The following is a 22152-nucleotide window of genomic DNA, read 5'->3' as shown; positions in this document are numbered from 1 at the left end:
TCTATGCGTAGCACATATATATACACATATATATATATATATGGACTATGTCAGAGAGTGGGCTTCACATTGGATTAAATCATCTGATTTAACTCCCCTGAACTTGGCACTGATGCTCTGAGAAGTCCCTTGGCCACAGATGGGAAGGGCTGGGAAGGGGGGTGGGGGAAAGCATCAGACAGCATCTTCCTCTCTTAAACCTCTTCTCGCACTCCTCCCCTGCGGACCTGCTGCTGGTCTTGCTGGAGACAGGCTACAGGGCTCACCAAGCTTTAGTCTGACGCCTGGCAGCTGGTCCCATAACTCTTTCCCTAGCGTGATTTCAAAAGCATGTCAAACATTCAAAGTTTGAATTTGTCTCAGAACAATTTTGAGGCAGGGAATTACGGTTCCTTGTACTTCTCTGTAGTTAACAGCTAGGGGAACGGAGATTCCTAAAAGACAAATTTTAGGCAGGACAGTTGTTCTGTAAAGACAGGAATAACCACCATTCCAAAATCTTTGGTCATTTAATATAAATGTTTTCCACAATGTAAGTTTTTCTTCCCTTGCCAAATCAAGAGCAATAACCATTCAATATCAATTAATCTTAGTGCTTAAGAAAATCACAGAGAATGAACCATTTATTAGCTACGAACAAAGGTTTTGAGCTCAACAAACAAGCAAGTGCGTATGTAGGTCAATTCTTGTCTGACTCACACTTTTCCTGCTGAATGAAGTAAGAAATGGAACACTTTTTTACTTTGTTTTGCTGTTGCACAGGGGACGTTTTAAAAATATCTAGAAGATTTTGTAGCACAAAGTCTTTGCCCCATTATTAATCTGGCTTCAGATGGCTTCTCACTTGGGACCTGACTTCTGAACATAAGAAAAGACTTTTTTACCGTAAGGGTCATCAAATACTGGCACAGGTTGCCCAGAAGAATCTCTGTCCTGGGAGATACTCAAAACCAGACTGGACATGACCATGACTAACCTAGTTTGGGTGGCTCTGCTTGAGCATGGGAGTTGAATCAGATGATTTCAAGGGGTACCTTCCAGCCTCAGCCACTCTGTGATTCACAGAGAGATGCTGCTTGGTTTTGAATGTGGAATCTACAACCTAGAGTTTATTTCAAACTTTTATTAATCATGCAATGAAAAATCAAAGTTTTTGAAAGTCAGGTGGAAACACAAACATGGAAACACAGAAGTAAGATGATATGTTGTGGTTTAACCCCAGCCAGCAAGAAAGATCCACACAGCCGCTCGCTCGCTCCCCACCGGGTTGGGGAAGAGAAATCGGAGGGGAAAAAAAAGTAAAATTCGTGGGTTTAATAGGACAGTTTAATAATAACTGTTATAATTATTATAATATATTATAATATAACTGTTATTATTATTCTGTTTAATAATAACAGAAAAGGAAGGGAATAACAACAACAACAGTAATAATATACAAAACAAATGATGCACAATACAAATTCTCACCACCCACTGACCAATGCCCAGCCAGTTCCCAAGCTGCAGTCACCACTCCTTGGCCAACTCCCCCCAGTTTATATACTGGGCATGATGTTACACGGTGTGGAACATCCCTTTGGCCAGGCTGGGTCAGCTGTCCTGGCTGTGCCCCCTCCCAGCTTCTTGTGCCCCTCCACGCTGGCAGAGCATGGGGAGCTGAAAAGTCCTTGACCGAGTAGAAGCACTACAACTATTTAACAACAACTGAAACCATCAGTGTGTTATCAACATTAGACTAAGTTCAAAACACAGCACTATACCAGCTACTGGGAAGAAAATTAACTCTATCCCAGCCGAAACCAGGACATATGTTCTTCAAGTATGTAATTTTCAATTAATTATATTCACGAACACTTCTCTGAAGGAAAGTATTCAATTAAAAGCTCTGAAAATTCCACATGGGGAAAAAACCCTCACTGATCTGCTTTTATGTAGTAAAAGGGTACCTAGGACACAGGCAGTCTTAATGATGAAGATCTGGCGTCTTTACAGATGTCAGATCCCAGGTACTGGGAACACTGAAGCACTTGCAAGTGCTTTCTTGGGGAGGAAATGACTCAGGGACTGAAGGGTCTCCAACAGTTTCAGAAACCAAGCACATCCTGTGCTTTGGTTCCTAGGATGGCCACAAACCAGGGGGTTAGCCTCGATCTATCAGCCTGACCCAGCCTTCCCAAAGCAGCTTCTTCTCCTTCAGAAAATTCTAGGCGATCTTCAGAAGTTGGCGCTTGGAGGACATGCTATCTAGAATACATTAACAACGCCATTCCTTTCATTCCTTTTTGTTGATGTTTTCAATCAGTAATTTTCCATAAAATATTTACACGTTAAGATGGTCCAGCAAGGTTATCAGAAAATTAGTAAAGCTGATAAAAAGCCTCGTGCAGCAGCTAATGCAACCACAAGCAGTATCAGAGTATATATGCACGTTAATCAGCAACTCAGAATAAAACCAGCTCTGCCAAAGTTGAAATCTACTTTAGTGAGCACCAGCTGAGGATCTGGATCACAAAAATATCAGAAGAATAGGTGAAGATTTTTGGCCTCTGCATACTTTCTGTACTATATTTAATCTGAGAAGGAAATGAGATTTTTGAAGTCCACTGTCAGCAATTTAATCCCAAATCCACAAAGGCAAATACCCCACTGATGTTGGTGCAAGGTGTATTTACTCAGGCTGTTTTATTGCTCCACAGATCCTTCAGCTAAACTTTAGTATTATATTGAGGAGCCTGAAAATAGCCTTCACTGCAACAAAGGATAACACCAGCTCAGTATTTTTAATGACACTCCTCCAGTGAGAGAGGCTGGATTTTTGGGTCCCTGGATTATATTGCAGTTCAGGATAAGAATCTGACTGATTTCAAGTCATTATGTCTGGATTTCAAGTTGTTTTAGCATGTAACACTAAAGTCTTAAATCAAATGGCAAAAGTCCACCAACTTGGAAGATCTAATATTCCCTTGTTGTCATTAATGCAGCCCCAGTTAGACTCCATTTTAAAACGTGGTAGGGTTGTAGCCCAAAACAGGCTATGCCCTTACTAGCATAAACTGGCATAGGTCCATCAAAGACAAACAGAGCTATACTGAACCATCTTGCCCTAAGTTCTATGCACAATTTTAATACTGTCAATATGGATAATCAGGGAGACTTGCAAGTATATCCACTTATGGGCACAGAATAATTAAGATTTCTCTGGTGTTTTTTTTATTATTTTGTTTATAGTGGTAAAATACCTTTCCATTCTTCTTTCTGCCTTGGTAAAACACGTAAAGGCAGAAGTAACTAAAAAAATTCTATTTATCATGGTGAGAATATCAGCATATTCACAGCAGTGTATAGATTACATACATAGGAAAGAATCAGGAATTAGTATTGTGAAAGAAGACTTAAGTAATCTAAAGCAGTAAAAACAACTCTGCTGATTAATTTTTCAGCTTGTGAAAGCATTTTATTCATTCCTAAATGACACTGCACTAAGTATCATAGTCACAGCTATAGAAGTTGCCCTATATCAACTGGATTGTTTCAATTAACCTGTACTTCAAGATAATTAAGAACCACAGGTTGAAAGAGATCTAGGAAGGCTGGTAGTGGATTTCTCAATTACAATATCACTGTTTCAATACGATCATCTTCTTCTGACCCTGACTTTGATTTACATAGCCAGCTATCAGTGTCATGGGTAGAGAAGGAAAAAGATATGCCTAGAGCAAATTTAAGTCTTGTTATATATAGTGCTTTTTCCAAAGGGGCATTTTAGCAACTGGTGACGGCAGCCCTAATTTTTTGACACAACACAGAAAAATGAGAGATTTTGGCTGAGATGTATTATCCTCTTCTGTTTCCTACAGAAAAGGCAGAAAAGTGTTTCTAGTGGGTCAAATAACGGGATAGTCATCAGCTAGTTGCAGAGAGCATTCATGCAGCAACACCATAGAGTGGATAGAATGTGAATTAGTCAGGAGTCAGGACAAAACAAAAACCCAGGCAGGAATGGAGAATATGGAGAATGTGACTGTTTTCAACTCACAACGTAATGCTAATACCGAGGTCTTCAGCACCATTAGCTATATGAGAGGCAAAAAGCAAAACATGCAAGAAACTAGCTTACAGATGCAATAGAGCAATGGAGCAGCTTACGTTTAATTTGAACACTGCAGAGGAGAATCATTTTAAAAATACATACCAGTTGTCTACAAAAATGCAGTTTGTGTAAGATTTGGGTTGTTAAATCAACAAGAATATCATATGAAGACATAGGCTTTAAGACAACACAATTTGTTTGTACATAGGAATTTCAGGCTAATCCTGAAATAACATTTCTCCTTAAGTTGACTGCATTTAATACTGGAATTGTTTTCATGTGTAATTCCTTTTACAATTATAGGAAGTATATTAGATGAGAAGCCTACTTCAAACATCAGAATATTAAAGAACTTGATCCAAACCCCAAAGTCAATGGAATGGGCAGCCCCCCCAAGGAGCTGAACACAGCTGGAAATGAAATCTTCAATCTCAGTCCCAGCAAGACCAACATGATGTTAGCTGCAAGGGGAGGACCAGCTAAGAGCAAGCTCCAGATGCTGTCTGTTCAACTTGTCATTAGAGTTAGGGTAAATATCTGCACTGCACAATCTCCTGACATTTAGACACATGGCATGAGCAAGAGCTCACGCACCTCATTATCAGACACGTGAATGTAAGATACTGGACATACTGCGTTGCCCCAGCTTTTATGCACTACTGAGAAATACCGTAATCAGCCTGAGCAGAGCACTGTGTTAGTCATGCTAGGCAGTAGGCTGACACAGAGATGTCTTTACATGGCATGGCCTTGGTGATCCAGGAGCCACAGTGGCGTGTTATTCTGCTTTTCCCATTCATCTTGCCTGGAGATGTGTCCGCCCCATTGAGCTCTGCACTTCCATCATCCTCTGGGGCAGATCTCTGCATCACCACAGATTGAGAGGCGGGAGCTGTGTGCAGGGCTGTCTCTTATAGACCGAAGGTTTCCAAGGCTGGATGATGTTGATCTTGTACTTCTCTGCGTATATAAAAGTACACATACACAAGTACATATTAATGACCCTTTTCTGAAGATGGAGGAGTCCAAACAGAGAAAGGTTCTCCAAGTCTACCCAAAACTTAGTGATGTTGCAGCACTACTGTCTGTCTATAAGCACTCATCTCAATGTTGAGATCTGGCCTTGCTGAAAACCCAGAAATGGGCATGGGTTATTTATTGATACTAATAAAGCTGTCAAGAGCTGAGGCACAGGGAGAGGCCCAGGTGGGTCCTCATGTTTCACCACGAGTAGCACTGTGGGAAGCACAAATGGGATTGCTAATGAATCACAGAATCACAGAATCATTAAGGTTGGAAAGGACCTTCAAGATCATCAAGTCCAACCATTAACCCAACACCACCATGTCCCCTAAACCATGTCCTGAAGTGCCACATACACACATTTTTTGAATACCTCCAGTGATGGCGACTCCACCACCTCTCTGGGCAGCCTGTTCCAATGCTTGACCACCCTCTCGGTGAAGAAATGTTTCCTAATATCCAATCTAAACCTCCCCTGATGCAACTTGAGGCCATTTCCTCTTGTCCTATCACTAGTTACTTGGGCGAAGAGACCAACACCCACCTCGCCACAACCCCCTTTCAGGTAGTTGTAGCGAGCGATAAGGTCTCCCCTCAGCCTCCTCGTCTCCAGACTGAACAAGCCCAGTTCAGTTCCTCATAAGACTTGTGCTCCAGACCCCTCACCAGCTTTGTTGCCCTTCTCTGGACACGCTCCAGCACCTCAGCATCCTTCTTGTAGTGAGGGGCCCAAAACTGAACACAGGATTCGAGGTGCGGCCTCACCAGTGCCAAGTACAGGGGCACAACCACTTCCCTACTCCTGCTGGCCACACTAGTTCTGATACAGGCCAGGACACTGTTGGCCTTCTTGGCCGCAAAAGAAACCATAAATGTAAATAAATAAGACCCAGTAACTCAGATTATTAAAAATGCACATATATATAAAATATATACATACATTATACTGTATTTTATATATGCAAGTATGTAATACACAAATATTAGAATTTTTTAAGCAGCTTTTTAAATTATGTGCTGATAGGTGTATGTATTTAAATCTGTTTATCTATACACATAGTCAAAATCCCATATATTGTTTTTTATCACAGATAGCATGTCATATTTTATTATTTGTGGGTATGAAAATAGATCATGCAAATGCCAAGTGAAAGACAAAACATTCACAGAGCAAACACAGTTTCGGTGATCCTTAGAATGCAGAGCTTTAAAAACAAAAACCACTGCTCTCTGTGAATTGAATTTTGCCAGGTGCTGCATAAATGATGATGCGAGCTATCAAAATATAAATCACACATATTTAAAATGAAACATTCATTGTTATGGGCAAACTTATAGTCTTTTTTAAGCAGTGGAGGATTTTTTTCCAAAACCCTGATTCTTGTCCATGGATGAGTGGAAAAGGCCTACAAATGCCAGACCTGCTCTTGGCACTCCTTGCTACTAGTCCAGCTGCCCTGGGAGTAGGGGCATTTTGGTCTGGGAGGGACTGAGCTGCACAACATAAAGGATGAGTTGCAGAAAGGAGTAGGGCACTTCTGAGGAACCTCCAAAGTTTGCACTAACCCCTGGGATCTGCTGAAGCAAGGAGGTACCTACCACCCCAGAGCTGCTCCAGCTGGTACTAAAAGGTGAACTATCTGCTGGAGTCCTTGAGAGGACAAGCAGAAGCTCTCCCCTCCCTGCATTGCTGACTTCATCAGAGCAGGAAAATATATATTTCTGGAGAATCAAGGGAACTAATTCCCCTGGTCTTGCCAATCCAAGACGAAAAGGGCAGAAAACAGCATGTCCATTATATCCTTTCTTCCTCAGGTCCCACTTGATTTTGTCAATGCTGGGGTACTACAATAATAAAGTGAAATACTTTTTTTGACATTTTAGTTACTCTTTTGAAATAAGTGTGGAAGGAGAAAAATGAGTTAGGACATATTTAAATGATACTGGGTAGAGATTTGGAACAGTCATTAATTTACCCCACCAGCTTACTCATCATTAATATTAACTCAATGGCAGAAAAGAGAAATATACACTGGGGAAACAGTGCAGTTTAATAAAAAATAGTATTAATTATTCTCTCTGCATTATCTTCTAAAAGGTTTGCTTCTGTAAAAAGGAAATATGACAAGAGCTTCTCAGGGCAGATACATTGCTCTTGGTCAAATGTTGGAAGCTCACATTGACTCCACTCATTTTAGTGGAACTTTCTAGATTTCTATTAGTGTGACTAAGCATAATTTGATAAAAGTCCCTTCTTCAAGGGAAGATGTGCCCGGATGTTCTGTGTACATACAGTAGAAGTTTTCTTTTTCAAAAACTCTCTAGTGTATCATATATTGGAGAAAAAAATGTAATAGGTCTTTGGCTGAGAAAAGTTTTCAGTGGGTTGCATTTGAGTTGCAAGTTATTTATGTCTTTTAGTTAAATAGTAGGGTGGATAAAAGTAGCTACTGCTCAGCGAAAAGCAGTTTTGCAGATTAATGTTATACTGTTTCAACGAAGTGGATCAATGTTAGTTTGTTAAGAGATTCGCTGTAGCATTTTTAGTGAAAAGAGTTTGGAAAGGGGAGAACTGCATTTATTGTTTTGGGAACATAAATAAAGAGAGCACTTGAACCAAAAAGAGCCATTTTTACAATGTGATGTTTAAACTTGCTGTAATCATGGTGCTATTTTCATTAGGGAAATAATTTGTATTTACTTTCCTATGTATTACAACACTTCAGTAAAAATACTTGTGTCTTAACAGTTTTAAGTTTAAAAATTAATTCAACCTCACTTACATGAAATTCAGTGGTGTTTTGGTAACATGCTGTTAAAGAGAGAGAGAAAAAATGATTAAAATAATCTTTGACTTCAACTGAAGCAAAATGGAGGGCATATCAGGATATAATTCCACTCAAACAGCTCTCTCCTCTCCCCTGCCAGCACCAGCATGGTGCTCCATCACTCAGGTCTACCAGCTCTGCTCTACAGACCAGATTTCTTGTCTTATCATGTTGCCTTCCACAGATCTCCATAGTGGCTCTCCCAGGATAGCTGTTCCTCATGGGCAAGGGCACCCTCAGAGGCAAAAAGGTTATTTGTGTTCCCACTGGCCGCAGGGATGCTTGGGGCTTGCTCCTTGTGTGTTCCCAGACAGTTGAGGAGAAATCTCATTCTTCCCCTCCCCTCCCTCATCTCCATCTCCACCTTTCTCTCCACAGGATTTCCTTCTCAAGCACAGTGACGTGGTGTCAGGACCAGATGCAAGACACGTGGAGACCCAGAAATTAATTTTGCAAGAGGGTAAATTGGGAGAGTTAGCGGCAAGAAGGTGAGGGAGTAACAGCAGAAAACGTTGAAGGTCAGTGGGCAGATGACAGAAGTGGAGGGTGGGAGATACCTGGGAATTTGGTTGGTCTGAGAGCGAGAGAGTGGTCAAGAGGGGGGATCCGAGCTACTGCACTGTCTTTAAAAAGTTCATCAAATGAACAGAGCCCGTCTCCAGCAGTGGCAGAATTTTTTGAGCACGTGGGACAGGTTCACTGTGATGACAGTGCTGGGCGAGACAAGGTTTCCGTGGAGGGGCAGCACTACGGTCGGGCACAGGAGAAGGTGTGAGGAGGCAGGACACACAGGGGAAGCCTGAAGGCTGATGGAGCGGCCAAACCCAAGCCTGCAACCAGAGGAGCCGCAATGGGTGCCGGGGCTCAGCAGGTGAAGAAAGCAATAAATCATTTGGGCTTTGGGTTCCTATCTCCTTTGGTGTGATATTTATTTTGCAAATGATCTTGAAAGAAAACATCTGAGAAAGGGATTTTTTTTTTGTCTCTTCTTTTACTCTCCAGTTTCTTTCAGCTTTTTTCTATGGTACATTCAGAGTGAAAAATTTTTTTAAAAATCTCAACTATTTGTTGGAAAAGCAGAACGCTGATTCAGTGTGGTTATTTTTAGGTGACGCTATCAATTTCTGTGCTATCAGGTGTTGCATGTAGGTTATGAAAGACCTGGGGAAATCTGATTTATTATGTTTCCATTTGGAGCTTTTACTACTGCAATATTCTACACTCTATTGCTGAATCTTGTACTGGGTGATGTTAGAAGGCTATTGGGAGACAAGTGTGGAAAACATGGCGTTCCCAAATGAATGCTAAATGCAGTCTGTGGTCTCAACTCAGTCAGTAAGAAAGTAGCTCAGACTAGATAAGGTGTGGTTATAGTCCTGAGGACAACACAACTCAGCTAAAATTTCTCAGAACTTGGCAAAGAAATTGAGAAATTTTCCAGATTTTCTGGAAACTTCCAAATTTTCCTACATATTTGCATTGTCCTTCTGATATTTTGACCACACCAAACTCAAAAACAGAATTATGAAATGGATGCAAAATGTGAGGGAGGTGGTTTACATCCCCAGACTCAGTGATGAGGCCCTGATATCAGACAAGGTTTTAGCTATTAGCCTAATAGTATTACTTAAAATGCAAATTGCACAATAATTACACATTATATCTAACTGGAATTTGATGTTGTGAAACAAGAACAAAGACTTCAAAATCCCGCGTAAAGGACTCTGTGTTACCATTTGTAATATTAATGTGCTATGGGATGAGAACAGACTTTGATTACACACACTACCTTTCATTCTCAAGGTATTTCGACACGTCTTACTAATAAATTCATCTAAATATTGGCAAGGCAATGAATGAGTAAGCAAACGTGGCAGCCAGTATGAGCTGAACAACAGCTCACATGTTAAGGCTCTGGGCACTCAAACCTGCTTAACTGGGAGAAAAAAGACTGGCAAGAGACTTGGTTTTTTTCCCTACTCTTTCTGAATGAAGTCCAAAAGGAGATTAAAGATTCGGGGATATCGATAACTGGAGACCAGCAAGATGAACTGCATTGAGACTTCTCATTTTAAAATATCAGGCAGAAATAAAACAACACCCCATTGCACAGCATGCCATGATTTTGTGCAATAGAGCTTACTGGGTGATTTACTACATTTCAAGCAACAAGAGCTTACTGTAAAATTAGAAACCTGGAAGATACTTCAGGGAAATTTCGGTCAGTTTAAAACTTCTTCTGTCCCTTTGTGTTTCAAAATGGCCCCTTTCTAATTCTAAAATATTTTTTTCAGAACTATTTTGAGAAGAGGAAATGTTTTAAATCTTAAAGTGGGCAGTTTAAACCCCTCGCCTTCTTCCCAAGTTTTCCTGTGAAGATTTGTGGAAACACAACCTTCCACTTCATGTCTGCTCCGACTGGTAGGTAGGACACAGGGGTCATATACACAAATAAAAATTTAAAAAAAGGGCAAAAAAGAAGGTCTTCCACAATAGCAAATGGACTATTTATCATTCAGTTTGGTTGGTCTTTGGAGCATTAGAGCCAACTTGAAATTTTCCATATCCATTTGTAGTTTTTTAAAAGCCATTGCTCTTTATGTACCAAGCTGTGGAATACAACCCGGGTAACAGCTACACCCTGAAGCAGAAGCTAGTACCTCAATTTCAAGTTTCATACGAGCCACTCCTGCCACAAGGGCTTAGCAAAGTTTGAGCCGTTCAGGTTTCTACTACTGATAGCAAGTGTCCGCAGACCTCTGCCACCATCTTGCAGTCATTACTAAGCTCTTGTTTTTTCCATTACTGTCCAGTCCATGTTCTTAAGGGCTTCAAAGAAGCAGAAGACTAAAACCAGTAGTATTTTCAAAAGCATACAGTTCTGGTCAACTTCTTACCTCACTGAAATGTACGCTGAGGTGTTGTCTTTGCTTTGTGCAGGAGGCCATTTACATAGAGGACAAGTGGTTCTGGAAATATCAGTAGGCGTATTTTCCTGATGAAATATTTTCCCTTTTTTGCCTTCAAAATAGTACCATTTCTCAGTCAAGTGGAACTAATATGACTTCCCTTTGGAAACCTGTACTTGCTATTGTAGCACTGCTATTTGCCATGCCAGCGTGACTGTGAAAATGAAACTTGCCAGTCCAGTCAGAGCCACTTCTACTGCGTGGTTCTGCACAGTGGATGAATGTTGTACCTGAAGGGTAGCTGTTATTAGCCACTGCTCAGAGGCTGAGATTTCTCCGGATTAGGAGATGTACGCCTTCTCTCATGTATAGCAATTTGAAAGGCAATGACAGATTATAAAATTGTGCCAAAGTTACCGAGCCATTCAGTCCAGTCCAGGGTGGCCTGACGGATTCCTTTTCTGCCTCCTACACAAGAGCCTACGCTGTAGTTATTAACCCCACCAGTGATTCAACGTAATTGTCACCTTTAGCCGGTGTGACGCGCGTGAGACCGGCGAGGGCGCAGGCTGAGCCTGTCTCTCACCCTCTCTTAGGGCACGTCCCGCAGGAAGAAGAGATGGGGGCGGCTGGTCACGTAGAGCTGTGATGCCGACATCCACAACCACTGCTCGCAGCTGTGGAGCGATGGTGGCCCCAGAGGAGGCACGGGCCGAGCTACGCGCCCACACTGTGGCAGGGCGGCAGGAGGTGAAGCGTGAAAGCTGATGGGAAACGTAGCTGCGTCACCCCGGGCGCTGGCAGGGAGCTTGTGCCCGCCGGTGGATTTAGCACCGTTCCTAAGGAAAGGAGGTCTCTTAGGTAAACACATGAAAAAGAAACACCATGGGCAAAAATTCTCTAAACATAAGACGTGTAGAACGTGCCGTAAGAAACGTAAAGTGGGGCACTAACTAGTGTCCTGGCTGGGAATTTCGGCAGTGAGAACTCCGGAGGAGCTTAAGTTGCTCTGTAAACAGTATTTGGGACTGACTGGGAGATAAACATTGCACTTGGCATGTGCTGCCACTACTCTGAGGAGTTAATTTCTGGAACAATAGTTAGACAGACTGGAGAGGAATACAAAATAAACAAATTTAAATTATTTCAATTTTGGATCTCAGCTATGCAATTTTAGTACTGTTGCTAGATGGGAGTAATTCTCCTGTTACCTTTTTTTCTGTGTTCAGATCAGCTCAGGACCCATATGCTTACTTTATAGTGAAGCATTTTGAGTTTCATCGAACCTTTAAAACTGAGATTTAAAAAATAGTTTGAGAACATCAGGTCATGTGGGAAAAGCAATCCGCTGGCCAAGTCAAGGACCCGGAGCGTTACGGTCCCTGAGCCCAACGGTTCAAAACTGGCTTTGGGTTTTCATGACTCGAACTTTGCGAACTCCTGAGCCCCGGTGAGCAGCCTCCCAGTCCCCTTGCTGAGGCTCCTGCCACGTCTGGGGAGATGCACTGTGGGGACGTGTCTCCTCTCCTTCACTTGCTTGCAGAGGTCCAGGATAGCAAACACACTGCAGAAAGTGCTGCCTTCCCTCCCCCTTGTCCCCACGAGTGTCCCTCAGCCTCCAGATATTGCTCAGCATCGCCCTACCCCATGCCCGCCCCGCAGGAGGGAGCTGTGCACACACAGGGGCCTCCTGCCCCATCTTCGCCTCTTGTCCGCATTTCAAACCCCCATACAAGCGGGAGGGAAAAGGGCAGAACCGTGGGGCTGACAGGCACTGGGGGTGCAGGGAAAGCTTCCCCCAGGCCACGGAGGGGCCTCCAGCCTGGCGGGGAGACCCGCGGGGGCCGGGACAGCGCGTAGCACAACGCGGGCGAGTGGGCTGGCGGGACCGGCCCCTCTCCCTGTCCTCTGCCTCTACCCAGCCCCTGCCCGTGTCCTTGCGTCTGTCCCTGCCCCGCGCGGGCAGGGCAGCTGTGTGTGTCCCCGTGTGTCCCCGTGTGCGTGGCGCCCCGCCACGCCGCCTGTCCCGCTCAGTCCCCCGGAGCTCCGGGCGCCGCCGGAGCCGCCTCGCCCCGCCCGGGGCCGCCCCGTGAGAGGAGCCGCCCCCTTCCGCCCCCTTCCTCCCCTCCTGGCGGCGGCGGCGGGGGGCGAGGGCAGCGGGAGCTGTGGGCAGCGGCGCAGCGCGGCGCGGCAGCGGCGGGAGCGCGGGCGCGGAGCCCCCACGCGATGGGCGGGCGGCGCGGAGCGGCGGCGCGCAGCCGGCCCCGCCGGGGGTAGCCGCCCGCGCCCCGCACCCGCGGAGCCCGGTATGAACTGAGGCGGGAGCGGAGGATATGGCGAGCGCCCTCGGCCCGCGGTGGCCCCGGCGCCCGGCCCCGGGCGGCGGCGGGGGGGGAGGACTCCTCTTCGTGCTGCTCTGCGCCTCGGCCGGCCTGCCCCGGAGCGGCCAGCAAGTGCTGCGGATCGGTGAGTGCCGCCCGCGGGCCCTGCGCGTCCCGCTCCGCGGGCACCGCCGGCCTCCGCCGCCGGGGGCTGCTGGGCTCTCCTCTCCCTCCTCCCCCGGGGGCTTGCCTCTGCCGGGGCAGCGGGACCCGCGTACCTCCCGCGGGGCGCGGCGCAGCCCGCGGGGAGCCGCTGCGCCGGGACTGGGGCTGCGGGCGGCGCTGACCGGGCTGCTCGCAGCCCGTGGGTTTCCTCGGCGGGGCGTCTGTCCGGGGAGCGCGGCGCGGCCCGCCCCGTTTGCAGTGCTGCCGGGCTCCGCGGGTGCCGCTTCCGAAAGTTTGCCGCGGTGCGCGGCAGCGGGAGGCGGGGAGGTTGGGTGCGGTGATCCCGGCGGAGCTGGGCCGGGGCCGAGGCTAGGGTCCCGGCAGCCGCTCGGGACTGGCCGCGGGCGAGGAGGGTGCCGCCGCGGGAGCGCTCCGCGGCAGCGGGTGGAAAGTGCGCCCAAACCCAGTCAAACACCCCTTCCGCCCCAACGCCGGGGGTGGGCAGGAATGGTTCAGTGACCTTAAAATGCGTTCCGAGAAGTGCTGAGGTTTCCTAGGTCGGACCCGAGAGCTGTAGCCGGCGAAGGGTAACCTTTTAGGATGGGGGATGTGTTTGCCCTCTTCGCCCTCGGCCCCTAACCCTGGGGTGGGGGCAGCTCCGCCAGTGCTGTACATACGTGTAGCCCCAGAAAACGGGAATTTATTTTTAAGTAGAAAACTCCGCACCATGGAAACGGGGCTCCGTCCGCAGAAGCCTCCCTCTCTCCCTACAGAGCGGTTCTTGTGTCAGTCAAGCGAGACGGTGAATGCGAAGTATCGGAGGAGTTAGGGGTTAGGAAAAACTGTGTAAAAGATGTAGGCAGAATCTGTCAGGCTTGTGTCTCCCTGCCTATCCCTCTTTTGCTTGACAAACACTGAACATGAAACAAGCAAGCAAACAAACAAAAAAACTACAAAAAAAAAGAGAAAAGAAACTGTTTTTGCCGCCCGGGGAGATGCATTCCTAAAGGCATGTTCCTGTGGGAAGTAAAAGACTGGTGCCTTTGACCTGCAGGCGCTAACCCCACTGCGCTTTCCTCTCATGAGCCCCCCTCTAAACACCAAGCAGAAGGCTCCTCATGTGCCTAGTGAGCAAGGGACCCCACCACTGAAACATTTAAATAAGTTAAGAGGCTCAGTCCCCCGAATTGTGGAGCAAAGGCAAGGAGCAGGGGGAAGGGACGAAAAGTGGAGGGCCCTTGGCACCTTGCAGCTGAAAAATCTAGAATAAGTTCATAGCTGTCCATCTCCAGCGTATGCTCGCTTTTTTTCTTGCGGGCTGCAGGTGAAGTTTGCTGTTTCTCTGCTCGCCACTACAGTGTAACTGTGCCTGGTTTGGAGCCGAGGGTGCATGCACGGAGCACGTGAAATGCAGAGCTATGTGCTCTCACAGACGGGTAAATTAAGGGCCAGCGAAACTTGTGGAAGAAAGTAAACCATGTTCAAATAACGCAGCCACATGCTACAGCATGGAAAGTACACGAGCGTCATCACTGCTACCAGGCAGCCGTAACTGGCTTAGCTTTAACAGGAATAGCCTGTGAAGGAAAAAGGAGCGTGCGAGAGTTTAAAGGGAAACATGCTTGCTTGAACGTAGCCTAAATGGTTAGCTTTGTGCAGCATGAAACCTCGGCTTCACAGCTGGCATCAGCATTGCAGGGACCCAGGCAGAGATTTAGGGTGTGCACTCCTCCCTCTGTCAACCTCCCCATTGCATAACTTGCTTTGCTGCTTCTGTCTGGGCTAGCGAGGCTCCCAAGCAATTGCCCACGTTGCTTTTCCTTAAAATTGCTCTCTGCTACAAGGCCTGCGAGCGTATCTCTATCTGGGATTCTCTCGGTCCGTGCGTGCAGGGATGGTACCCCAATACTGCTTCGACCCTGTTACTTCCACCACTATATAAACAGTGATAAGTATGACAAACTGCTCAGCTTTCAATCACAGCAACCAAGTACACATCCAAAGGGATGCTGCCGGGGGATAAATGCTCCTTGTGTGTTACATGGCTGTGAATGCATAAAATACTAAATGTATTCTTACTACGGTAGTTATCCTGCCTATAAAATAATGATGTTTTAAAATATTAATCCTTCACATCCATTAACAGCAGCAAGTTTCTCTGTGGAATCTGTCGCTCTCAGAGTGACAAACAGAAGTAAAGGCAATAGCTCCTCCAGCACTCTGTGATAACATAATAAAATCATCCCAAAGCATTTCTGACAGTGAAGAAAATGCTATTAAGCCATCAGATTTTCTTCTTTGTGTTTTAGTTAATTAAGGGAAGGAACGCACTGCTATACAATGGTGCAGCAGTTTGCACCTGCATTAATACACTGGTAGTTTAATTGCATTTTCCACTGTTAGGGAGCTTTTGGAGGTGTTGTTTTGGTTTTTTTTTAATTTTTCTGGCTTATAATACAAATGAATGGATTCTCTTGTTGGTATTTAATTAGTTGAGAAAGGACATGCAAGCGATAGAAATTCTAGCTATTTCTCAGCATCTAGCTAATGACTACTTTTCTAGCCCTCTAAACAAGAAAATGAGGGATGGCAATATGACCAGTAAAACTAACTCATTAGGATAAAAATAATGGAGTTTGAGATAAGGTATAATTTTCAGTTTCGGGTAGTATAATACTTAAATTTTAGTGTCTTACTGAGTATTTCTTTCACGCTCATGTTAAAAAGCTTTTCCCTTGATATATGAACTAGAGCTGTCCAAGGAAATACCATCTTTATCTACTCATAACCCACTAGACTGTATTATATAAAGGTATATTTAAAGTTCGTGACCCTAATATTTTTGATTTAATACCAAGGAATTTCTAGTTTTTACACTGAGTCAACCTAACCTTCTTATCTATCCTACTTGTACCACCTTTATAAAATAAATGAACTCAAATAACAGAAGGAAGAATACAAATTTAGACCAGCAGGTGCTAAGTTGCAGAAACAGCTTCCAAACCACTGAAATCTCAGCGGCGACAAAATGTATTTGTTAATACTGGATGCAGAGCTTTCTCATTTCCTAATGTATGTCCTTAAGGCCGTTACAACTTCAGTCTAGGTTATAAGAACATACTTCAGTGATCGTACGTGAAAATTTATAAACGGTAGTCATTGAAGCTATACTCTGGATTAGAACTGACCAATAGTTGATAAACTATACAAGTTATTAACATATCACTGGAGTTAATTAAAAAGAGAATGTAGCAGTTTTCAGTAAATACCTGTAGGAAGTTACACTTGGATGAGTTTTGTAATTAATCTCTAAAATTAACAACTCCTGAAAATGAGCAAATGAGTAATTTTCAGGTTTCATAGAAGTTGCTTTAGGTGATGAAATATATACCCTTTGGTTTCTACCAGAAGTAATTTTCAGTAATTTGTGTGTTTCTGTAGTTAAATGGTATATTTAAGTACGGGTTCATACTCTGCACTGATTTATTCCTTACTTAAGCAAAATTTCCAATGGTTTAGTTTTTGTGTTTTCAAAGACGCAGGATTAGCCCCATAATATTTCTCTCCAATTATAGATTTAAAACAGATGCACATAAGTCAACCTAACCTGCAAAATATTATTTTCTAATAAGTTGAAAATTTCAATATAGATTTCAAAATATATGTCTATATTTCCCCAAGCAGGACTAGAGCTGTGACATTCTTTTCTGCGTGGTATTACCATTCCCGCACTGTGAGAATCATAAAGACTAATTAAATTCACTGCGAATTTGCTACTTTTTGTCAACTCTTTTTGAGATTTTGTTTGTGGAGGGAATGATACTAATACATATTTGAGCTTAATCAGTGTGACATGGCAAAAACTGTATTTGGAAAATCTCTATCGTATTTTAACATCATTACAAATGTTACTTTTCAAAAGTATTTCTTACTAGGTGTCTACAAGTTGTTCTGCTCCATAGTGTTGTAGGAAGTGGGACTGCATTTTCTATCATTAGATGATGAGGCATTAAACTACATTTTGTTCACCAGATCCTGAATGCACTGTGGTTTATCATTTCACTGTAATACAGCTTGCCTAAATTTCCTCATTCTACACTTAACAGAAGACTATTTTGCTACAAATATTTCTAAAGGATTGCTACCAAAATGTCCAAACATTAGTTTTTGTGCATCTCCCTCCTCATTGGATTTGACAGTACTGTACAAGTGTGAGACAGTGCAGCATTTGGTTTTCATGCTTTAAATGGTTAATCAAGTTAAAAATACCCTATAAAAGGTAGATGAAAAATGTATTGCCAGCACCTTAGCAGGGCACTCCAGCAAGTCTATACTTGTGCAATGAAAGGTCAGTGGAGCCAAGTGGCCTCAATGCATACAGTGAGCTCCAGGAAAACACTTGACTGCATAATGATTTGCATGGTTTCACCCTAAATTATTAAAATCAAAATATCTTCGGTGATTTCTGTGTGTCCTGTCATTTAGGCTTGATGTTGCAGAGGGATGGATTACTTTGGGTTCCATACCATTGTATTTCCAGGCTTTTATGCCATGGAAGGCGTTTGCCATACTGGGTTGTTCCATTGGGGAATATTAAAAAGTCGTGAAGCCAGTGCTCAGCTGATGTAAGTGGGCATCCTTTTATTGAACTCAAGGGAGCTATGCTGGTTTAAATTGCCTGAAGAGCTGCCTGGATATACGTAATACACTGAGAATGATGAAACTTTTGTAATTCCCCTGCCTGACCTACCTACTTACCACCCTTCCTAATGACGGGTAGGATCCGGCAAAATAAGGTCCTGGGCATCCTTAGCTCCTGTTTTACGCCAGTGCATTTCTGGAGCTCATTCCCAAGGCCGAGCAATGGTGGTCATTGAAGCTCTCCAACACTGTGGTGACCCGTTACTCCATCAGCTCTTGATGCCTCAGTAAGGTGTTTTCTGGGTGGCTGTGCCCTGGCCAGAACATCCTTATTGCTGGGGCAGTGTAAAGCGCTGCTCAGGATTTAAAGAAACTACAGAGGAGACCTTCACTTACCAGAAAATTGGTGGTTTCCGTCTCTGCTGCCAGCACATACCAACCTCCTAAATATCTGCTTTAGCATGAAATAGATGAGCTGTAAAGGTGCGTGATAGTCTTCAAGTAGTCTGTAATACTGTGGCTTGATGATTATGCAGCAGGCAGCCAGCCACTCAGGGCTGTGTTAACAAAAAAACTAAGCTTGAGTTGCTTCTGTCCTGGACCCCTTGCCAGTAAAGGTTGGTGGAGGGCAAAGTAAAGGTCCCGAGACCGAAAAATGAAAACTACAGGAAGCAAGGCTGAATTTGCCTAGCTTGGACCAGAGCTAGAATGGTTTAGACAATACTGAGGGAGATAAAAATATGTCAAAAATACATCATGAAGATATGTTAGTCCTGCATTTCCTGTTTTGGGAGATACGTGGTTTACTATGGCAAATTTCATGTTACTATCTTGGTGAAAAGTCAAGTGGGTTATAGGAAAATGAAATGGAAAGCAAGCCAGGGCATTGATATCTATGCTGTAGTGTTTTATTATTTCTCTCAACTTATGCAAGGTGTATCCTAGTGTGCCCCCATGCAAAATAGGTCCTTAGTGCTGCAGTGAGCTCCAGGTGGGCAGATTAATAAGACATCCTGCTGTGGTTCACCAAAGCTTCAAGTGCATTTATGTAACACATGTGCATCAGTTCAGACAGTTAAGATTTTGGTAAAATACAGGATGAAGTCTTCCAAACAACAAAATTGATGAAATTTTGCTGAAGAATAAGAATTTTTCATCAAATATTTTGCTTATGCAAAATGGTTGATGCTTAACCTAGTACTTTTTCAATTAACAATTCATGCACAGTACAGTGATCATTGCAGGAGGAACGATCCTTATAAATGAAATAAAATTAAATTTCTTTGAATCTCCTTTCTTGCTTAATAGTGTATTTGTAGTGTTCAGGTGTAATTTTTTTTTTAATTATGCCTAATTTAACTTATTCAGAGGGCATTTGCCTCAGCATCAGTTCTTGCTGTAATTGTAAGTTCCTCCATATGGCCCTATCTTTGCTTAACATTTTCCATTCAGACTGCAAGTACAATCTCAATACTGTTTTTTCATTACAGTCTGTTTTGTATATCCTGGTCAATAATAAAGCTTAAATCCTGCTCCCTGCCCCACCAGTATTTTAAACAACTGCCTCTAATCTTCTTTTCTCAGAAAGGCTTGATTTGACCATCTAGACTATAGATTGTACTGCAGTTAAAAAAAAAAAAATTCCTATCCAAGAGCTGATTAGTTTTACTCCACAGCTTTGGATCCATAACCCGCAAGCCCAGTATGTCCTAGTTTTTGGTTGACTTTAGATTTTAGTTTGCAGTAATGAGTTTATGATTTTGGGAAAGCTTTGCAGTGGGAATGTTATTACCCTTCCCTTTCTCTTTCTTCTGCAGTGGTACAGTATTATCTAGACAATGATTAGCTTTCAGATGATGAATTTGCTTTCACTGAGCAAAATCAAAATTCAAACTGTTTCATTATTCCAAATGGGCATCTTTTTAATTTCAGCTGGAGGAGTGAGTATCTGATAGGGCTGATAAAGTATCTTTTTTTTTTTTTTTTAATTCCTCTGACAGTGCAAAAGGTTCCGTATATTATCTTTACAGCTTTACCTGTACTGAGACACTAAATTAGGGTGGCACGAACACTGGGAAATGTGAATCAGTCATATGGCCCAGCAGTATGGACAAAGATTTAGAAGTGGTCTCAAGGGCTCAGTTTTGAGCTTCTTTTCTTGGGTCCATCAGGCTACAATTACACCTTCTAGTTGTTTTCTCCTTTGGGCTTTCAGACTACACCACTACAAGTTTAAAAGAGGAGTGTTATAAATTCTGTTAGCATTGAAATTGTTCCCACATTCTGTCATCAGATCTGCACATGCAAACTTGATCTATTTCAAGGAAAATTATGTTTACAGCACATTGATTCTGGCTGGGGTTCAAGACCAGCCATCCTTCCATATTGCTACATGGCATGGAGGTCCTGGTGCAGTGCTGAGTAGGTGGAAGTGACAGTCAGAGTGCAGAAGTACCTCCAGAAATGTGGAGCAGGACTTGTTTTGAGTGAGCAAGTGTGCGAAACTCATTGTTCTACCTACATATGAAGGAGCAGCGAAACTTCCCACAGTCGTTATGTCCAAGTGACACTTCTGCTAGAAGCATTATCACAGATGCTGAGGGTTTGCTTTGCCTCTTAGGTGGAGAAGGAACAGAGGCCTCCCCAAACTCCATGGTACACCACCGAGACCTTAAAATCACTGCAATTTTGCATGCTGTCCTGCAAAGAAAAAAAAAACCACAACCAACAAACCAAGACCAACAAAAACCCAACGCTCTTTTTTTTAAAAGATCAAGCATGCTAAAATATGGTAAGGGCCATTCACTACATTGTAAGTAATCCAGGCTCTTCAGCTCTAAATGTTTTGGACAGAATAAGCAGGAAAGACTAGCTTATGCTGTGGAGAACAGGATTTGGAGAAAAATGCTATTTTAGAGGAATAACATTAGGTAGCTATAAGAAAAGAAGAAAAAATGTTTTGAAGATGCGAATTTATTCTCCCCTTCCCCTGGGATGAGCGATGGAGCAGAGTGCTGCCAGGATGTTTATATGGCGCTTGCTGCCACTCACTTCTACTGAAGTTCACCTCCCCTTCCCCTCCTAGGGAGAAATGTGTCATTAATGTCCTCAGCATGCAAGCTAGGTCCCCAGGTGAGTAATTAGGCTTGCCTAATCTGCAGCTGCTGTTTTTGCAGTTAATGGCAGTCTGTACGTCAGCCCAACATCTAAGTATTACTTTAGGTGCTTGCTTTAGTGCTAAGTGTCTTCTCCTGTCTGAGAGTTTTGGCCTTTGTGGTCCATGAAAGCACACGCAGAAGCCAGCAGGTTTCTAACTCCTTGCCTTCCTGCAGTGAATAGCAAGAGCAGCCCACGCATCTGGGCTTATAGCTATGTCTCTGAACGGGTAAATCAAAGGATGCTACTTCTCTTTACGAGTCTTGCCTCGCTTTAGCTTTGCCTAGCTGTAGTAATACTACTACTGTATATTGTAATGCAGTAGAACAATTAAACAATGACAACCACTATGAATTGTGCTATCTTTAGGGGAACCTGGATTATATAAATTGAGTTTAGCATGATTCTGCAAGACAGTACTGAGAAGAAAAGCTGTATGTACATTATACTCTTGGGTCATAAATTAGAAGGCAAACCCATGGAAATTGGTGCTTTTGGGGTCTACCGTGTGATGAAAGGCTGTGTTGAACTAGTTTTCCTTACTGCTTTGTTGCATGTAGTATGAACTGTGTCATATTTCAACAGGAATTGCAGTGAATAACACCACCACTGAGGTCTTCTGAAGCAGTAGAGCTCAGAGTACTTTGCAAAGCACATGCAGTTAGTTTTATTTTATGATTGGGGTATCCAAGGCCAGATAACTGAAATGTTTCGATGGCAAACTTCTGGCTAAGCTGGAAGTGACTCCAAGTCTCTCAAGTGCCATCACCCCAGACCTCTGCCCACTGAATCACAACTTTGACATTTTCTTACAGTTTGTATATTAGGTGAAGATTTGCATAGATCCTTTGGAAATTAGTAGTATGAAGTGCTAACTGTTGCTGCTGCAGAGGCCCAAGTGTGTTTAACTAAGCAATTTATAGGTAGGTGTTTTATGGCCTGAACAGTTTGCACACTCTTGGAGCTCAGCCCTGGATGTGCAGTGCAAAGCAGACAACGCTGAAGATTTTCCCTGA

General features: G+C 43.7%; 1 protein-coding gene across 2 annotated transcripts in view; it reads left to right on the top strand.

Annotated features, from left to right (window-relative positions):
* Nucleotides 1-13186: 13186 nt before the first annotated feature.
* The window catches only part of GRIK1 (glutamate ionotropic receptor kainate type subunit 1), a gene marked incomplete at both ends in the record, with an annotated part of 170931 nt that continues 161965 nt past the window's right edge, over nucleotides 13187-22152 (top strand). For both annotated transcript variants that reach the window (XM_081999327.1, XM_081999326.1), the window contains one exon: nucleotides 13187-13319. In XM_081999327.1, the coding sequence (XP_081855453.1) occupies nucleotides 13187-13319 (133 nt within the window). The remainder of the gene's footprint in view (nucleotides 13320-22152) is intronic.

This window comes from Phaethon aethereus (genome assembly GCF_964289735.1).
Source record: "Phaethon aethereus genome assembly, chromosome: 1".
NCBI lineage: Eukaryota > Metazoa > Chordata > Aves > Phaethontiformes > Phaethontidae > Phaethon > Phaethon aethereus.
The sequence above is the reverse complement of the archived record's forward strand: the minus strand, read 5'-3'. Positions and strand labels throughout refer to the sequence as shown.